Source organism: Echinops telfairi, unplaced genomic scaffold (assembly GCF_000313985.2).
Source record: "Echinops telfairi isolate 266 unplaced genomic scaffold, ASM31398v2 ScPeMD7_21;HRSCAF=78, whole genome shotgun sequence".
Taxonomy (NCBI): Eukaryota; Metazoa; Chordata; class Mammalia; order Afrosoricida; family Tenrecidae; genus Echinops; species Echinops telfairi.
Window position 1 is genome coordinate 1727348 of NW_022103918.1, and position 6569 is coordinate 1733916.

A 6569-nucleotide genomic window follows, 5' to 3' on the forward strand; every position below is an offset into this window, starting at 1 on the left:
GTTGGGTATGGGTTAATGTTGGACTTGTGGGCTTGGGCAGCATTGGGTTGGGATGTTTTCGTGATGCACATTTTCTTTGCATAAAACTCTCTCTTATACGTGAGTTGCTGTGGATTTGTTTCTCCAAAGTACCTAGACTAATACAGCTTTATAATTTTATTTTCTAATTTAAATGTATCACACTATTACCATCATTTTTATTTTATGGATGAGGAAATTGAGGTCAACAGATTAAGTAATTTGCTCAAAATAGCAACCAGTTGGCAGAAAAGCCATGATTCTGCTGTAGATCCAGGATCTCCAAAGACGTTTCCCTGAGTACACGAAATAATATGCGTAGCATATAAGGACCCAGATCTAAAAAGTGTTCTCATGAAAAAGAACAGCTATATTATATAAAATTCTTACAATAAGAATTGGCACATGGTTGGTGTCTGACAACCAGTGGCTATTATTGCAAAAACTCACATTCTAGTGCACCAAACAGTATTCTCATATACCAGAGAGCTTCCTATACCACCACAGAAGAAATGGAATTCTTGTAAGATTTATTCAACCACTTTAGTATGTGTAAAAGGAGAGATTTTAAAGAAAGTACATACATTTTGAAGAATAAAAGTACATTGTAAATATTTTCGTCACCAACTTTCAAGTTACAAAAGACAATTAAAATTATGGAGACTAAAAGCGCCCAATGTTCTTTAAATAAAGTCAAGACTTCAATTAGAATTGACATTTTACAAACGTGTGTTCAAAACATAAAATATTCCTCTGTTCTCATTTATCCATTATCCATTTTTCCATTAATTATTTATGGAGAACCTGTTAGAGGGAAGCTATTAATAGCTAATGTATGCAAGCACTATTCTAAACGTTGCATATGCATTAATTCACTTAATTCTCATAACACCCTCTGAGGTATATCCGCATTATACAGGTAAGCAACATCAAGTACAGATGGCGAGGGAATCTGAACATCACTCGATATTAGGTGGCAGAGCCGAGTTTGGACCTAAGAAATTGGTTCCCAAGTCTTTGTTCACCAACATAATGTTGGCTCCTTTATTATTAAAAAATAATAAAGACCATGCAGATCTTGAAAAGAAAAACAAAAAATATATAGACTTCCTAAATATATGTGGTGAATTCCAAGTGGTCTTACCTTATTTTTAGTAATAACTCCTATTTTATATTTTAAGCTTAAAAAATATTATGTGTACATGAGACAATATCGAGGGCACTGGGAATCACAAAGCAACTGGGGAGAAAGCTTGTTTTTGTAATGCAGGAAAGAAATTATGTAAGGGTCTTTAGTCTTTCAAGAACACTCGCTATAAAAGATGAGCGTTAAATGAACATTCTATCAACTGTCAGTGTAGCGCTCATTAACTCCATCATGAAGGACAGCAAACATGCCACAATAATTTAATGAAAAGCAACCACCTTGGGCATTGATAAAATGCAAAGGACTTCTTAGAAAATAATAAAATTCTTCCGTAAAATTAAAGTGTACTATAGAAAATAAATGTATTAATTTTTTTCTTAAGAAACTTCAGTTCAAAGAATATAAATCTGTGTCCCAGCTCTCACTTTCTGAAAGTAATGTGTACAAAGTGGTCTAAAACAGAATTATACTCCACATAAGCAAACATACCATACAGGGCCTTTGCACTTGTTTTGGATCCATGTTCTCTGTCCATTTGGGAAAATGTGGGTGATCCGTAGCCACTATAATGAAAAAAAAGTCACTGTGCTAGGTTTAAGTTCAAAGTAAGCAGGCAAAATGCAAAGTTATAGAACAAAAATTCCAAATGTACCATAGTCACCGTGATTTTTTAAAAAAATAAGACATATGTAGTGTGCAAGTTTGTCAAAAGTTGCCAAAGTTTGTCAAAATTAGCCAGATTTCACTCTGGTGAGTAGTCAAAGAAAAAGAATGTTAAACTACTCTATACAGATAAAGTCCACCACACAGGTTGCAAATCACAGCCTACTCCCAAATGCCAAGTCAGAACTAGAGCCAAAAGGTCTCACTAGTCTATAAAATATCTTAGAAAAGCTTGCTTCCCATTTAATAGAGTTATGACCAGAAATCAGGTCATATACCTCACAATGATTCAAGCCATAATAGAATAAACAATATGTTTACAAATACTTAGTATAGTAGCCCTAAATACATCTGATCATTTACCTTGACCTGTTTTACCCTGTATCATACCCAAACCAAATTCATTACAAACAAGTCACTGCTGGTTCATAGTGAAATCCCCTGTAGGTTTCCAAGAATATAACTGTTTACGAGAGTAGAAAGCTCACATTGCTGCTGGTGGTTTCGAACTGCTGACCATGTTGATTGCAGCCCAATGCATAACCACTACACCACCAGGTGTGTTCATGAATTCAGCAAACATTAAGCCCTAAATCCTGGGAGGATAGAGTGTATTGGGGATGATAGATGGCAGGGTATTTTGAATAAGACAATTAAATAAACAGACTTTGATCTAGGGGTAAAATTAATAGACACATCATGCAGTATTTTAAAAGGGATAACTTTTTTTAATCAGTATATTCAACCTTAAATGAAAAGAAATTCAATAGAAAGGTGGATAATTAAGTGAGGAAACGGCACGTGGAATCTGCACAGGTTCAAGGAACTGCATGATGTCCAAGGGAAAATGCATTTAATGGGATATGCCTGGAACTGATAAATGACAAGAAAGCTAGGCTGAAGGCACATACAGAGAGATGCTACATCATGCTGAAATGTTTAGTTCTTATCCTCTGGCTACAGTAAATGTTTTTATATAAGGGAGTGACAAGCTGAAAAAATATTGAAGAAGATAATCCAACTGATGGCACAGTGATACTAATATTCACTAATATTGGGGAGTTAAAGGGTCCCCAATAGGTCTATAATGAACATAATAGAAGACAGGGATGGAAACAGGAATTCTCAAACAAAAAAATGAGTATAAATTAATGAATCAATAGATATTGGTTCTAATAAAAAGAAGTGAGGATATGGTCAAACTTTCTGGCATGAATAATTAATGGATAAGACTGAGATGGTGCCTGGCATTCTTCTCTATTGATTCTCAATGACCAACACTAAGGAGATTTGTAATTGTGAAAACCTTTGCAAAGCCAAACTCTTTACAATGGGAGTAATCTGGTTCTGAAAAATAGAGTGAACTACGTAACACAATAGTGATTTGTGATGTAGAGAATTATCTGGTACTGTTCTCCCATCCAACACCTTGTTACTAATGTTTCTGGGTAAGAGAAGGTAAGAAAAATGCTGATAGAATTATATAATTGAGTTGCAAGTAATTGTTAACAGAGCTACTTGTGATTGCAAAAACTTAGAAGTCAAATGTGGGGTTGGGTCAGTTTTGCCAAAGTGCTGGGCATAAAACGAGCCTCACTGTTATCCAGGATAAAGTGCCAGGAGTGGACTTCTCAGCCCACAGTGAGTAAGGCTGAGTGTCTTCTGCCAGCAGGCTTGCTTATAAAGAAGGGTGCCTAAAGGCACTTTCTTGGGGCGGACTAGGTGTGTTGACCCATGAACCACAGCACAGCACTTGCAGACTGAGGTTTCTGGCAGGACAGGTTGTTTATTAGGTAACTATTGACAACGCTAAAACAGCTCTGTAACATTGCCTAAACAGGGCAGAGGCCAAGGGACCATGTGACGGAGCAGCCAACAACCAGGCAGAGGCGTGCCTGCAGGTGCAGCTGAGAAAAGGCTGTCCTGCCTGGAAGGACTGTTTCCAGCATTTCGGATTCTAACAGTAACCTGTTAACTTCCCTAATAGACTGCACAATTGTAAGTACAGTCTGTGAGTTCTGTGCGGCTACTGCCATAAAGTACCGTGCCCGGCTGGGACTTAGAGGAATGTGGGAAGGTCAGCTGGTGTCAGATTTGGCAAAGAAGGAAAGAGGGCGGAAGCATGTGGGACCCCTACCTCACCAAAATCAGGAAAGAGCTGAGGGAGCTGGTGATTCTCTCCCTCACTTTCCCTCTCCTGCCCCCACCCCACAGTGACCCAGAGGAGGTCAGTTCCCGTCCCCACACCATTCTTATAGGACCCGATCAGAAAGGTGAGCTAATGATCACAGTGCCCAATATAGAATAACAACATTGACCACAATATCTAAAGTGATTGCCACACAAATCAGAGTTGTGATTTCAAGTTACACTGGAGCTTTCGGAACTGTTTTGTCTGTCTGCCTGGTCTTACTATTATTTGTACACAATGGTCACTATCTTGATACCTTAGACAAGGTGACAATCATAACACCTGAAATGCTGAAGTTGTACGAATAGAAATGATACAATGCTACAGAGAGATATTGGAGTAAAGTGTATACATAAATTTTGAAAGCAGAAATCTGTAAAATACCAGAATTAAATACTTTCCAATTCTGACATAACTGTCATTAAGGTAAGTATTTACTTAACTATCTTATTCTTCTCAGAAACAATAAACCTCTAGTGGAAACACTCCAGTGCTACAAGGAAATGATTTCCATAAAATGATTGGCAAATAATTTACAAAGAAATGAAGCACATAAGAGAATGTACTTATTCATTGAAACGATAAAACCATCAAGTCCCCCCAAAGCGAATTAAATAAAAACCTTTTAACTTACTTCATTTGAGGTGAGTATACGCCAAAACCACTGGGATGATTAGAAATGTGACCATTCATCATGGCTCCTGCAACCGGGTTCTGAAAAAGAAAAGCTCCTAAGTGGAAAGCAATTAAGACTATGACACCTCCGTTTCGAAAAGTTATTCATTCAACAACTATGTCTTACTGCCATCAACTATGACAAGGGTCAGACAGAGACAGAGTTCTCCACCCTCCAAGAGCTCAGGCTCCAGAAGGACAGAGAGCCATCGAAACAAAGATGTCAGGGGCGCTGAACAGTAATATACCAGGACGGTAACCAGGTTTAGGCGAGTGCCAAAACAAAAGCGAAAATATAGTCCTAAATCTTCTAAGTATAAAGGCACAATTTCATATTCTAGTCCCCCCAAAATCAATTTTCAGCTTTAAGAAATTTTTTTCATTCTAAAATAACAGACTTATTAAAAATCAAGAACTATGTAATAGAACAAAAGGAGAAAATATCACCTAGGGCATGTTTAATGTGATTTAAAGACAGGAATTTTTAATGTCATTTGAAGATATGCATTTTTAAAAGTCATCAATTTCCATTTAAGTCAGTATGCAGTTTTCTTTACTTATTTCTTCCTTCTTTCCTTGCATTCTTCAAAGTCTACCTGTCAATATGGGATCCATGTAATCTTAGATACATCTTTTTTCAATAAAGGATTCATTTACTCATTCTTTTTTTACTTTTTACAAGGGACAAAAAATATCCACACATATTTAACTTCTCAAAACATCTTGAACCTATTTCACAAATGTTCTCTTAGCGCAATAAATAGGAATGAGTTGTTATTGTCTGTTAGATCGGCACTGGACCCGTCCCGACTCACGGGAGGCCTAGCAGACAGAGAAGAATGAATGCCCCATCACGCTCCCCGTCAGAGCTGATTGTCTTGTCTTTACTCCCTCGGAGCAGCTGCCATATTTTAAACTGCTGACAAATTCAAGGGCTTTCCTTTTTGTCTTTTCTCAGACAATACTAATTTCTTTCGTTTCCCTCCCCGGGTTCTGTGTCACAAAAGTACATCTTGTTTTATCTTTCTGACTTTTTATCTTTTCACGTATTTCTATTGTCTCTTCACAGTAAGAGATGGGCAGGACCTGTGCTCATAGGACAAGGGGGAAAGAGGCAGGAAAAGCGGTCACTTGGATGTGCCCTGCGTGATGACAGCCCCCGGGACCATGGAAGTGAACAAAACAGTCAGCATCCCCATTACAGGGCTGAGAAGTTGGGGAGAGGAACAGATCCTGCACAAATAAAGAAGGAATTATCATTACAGTAGTACCTATAAAAAGGAAAATCCAGAGTGGGACAGGAGCACGTGTAATAAGCAGGGAAACAATTCAGCATTGTAGGGCAGAGGACACCTACTGCCATCGAGTTAATTCTCACTGAAAGTAACCCAGCACAACCTGGTAGAAGTGCGCCCTGGGGCTTCCAAAGACCATCACCTTTACTGGAGCAAATCATCTTCACCTTTCTCCCTGACGCAGCTGAACTTTCAGTGAGTGGCCCAACACTTAAGCCCCTGCACCACCAGGGTGTCCAGGGCAGGAAGGTTTATAGAAAGACCTGGGAAGTTCAGGTTAAGAGCTCTGGTGGGGAAAGGAAAAAATAATAATAAAAAAGAAATTGGTAGCGGGGGCACAGGGTGCTAACCCACCCAAGGGGAGGGTATACCTTCACAGGAAAGAGGGACCAGACTTCAACCCGGTGCTCCAAGATGTGAATGCAACATTCTGGTGTGGAGAGGTCTGGGGGGCCGGCCCCAATCCCAACTACTACGTGGACGCATGCCCCTCCTCCAGAAAAATTTATTTCAAAGGACGGCATTGAATCTGCAGCTCCAGGAGAGGGACATGTCTGATCGGAGCACATGGGAGCAGATG

The 6569-nt window shown here is 38.8% G+C and overlaps 1 protein-coding gene across 3 annotated transcripts in view; it reads right to left on the reverse strand.

Annotated features, from left to right (window-relative positions):
* EPS8 (epidermal growth factor receptor pathway substrate 8) overlaps nt 1-6569 on the reverse strand; it is a 237029-nt gene that overhangs the window by 78935 nt on the left and 151525 nt on the right. For all 3 annotated transcript variants that reach the window (XM_045288418.1, XM_045288420.1, XM_045288419.1), the window contains 2 exons: nt 4654-4733; nt 1655-1728 (listed from right to left, as the gene is read on the reverse strand). In XM_045288418.1, coding sequence (XP_045144353.1) covers nt 1655-1728; nt 4654-4715 — 136 coding nt within the window. In that variant the 5' untranslated portion in view covers nt 4716-4733. The remainder of the gene's footprint in view (nt 1-1654; nt 1729-4653; nt 4734-6569) is intronic.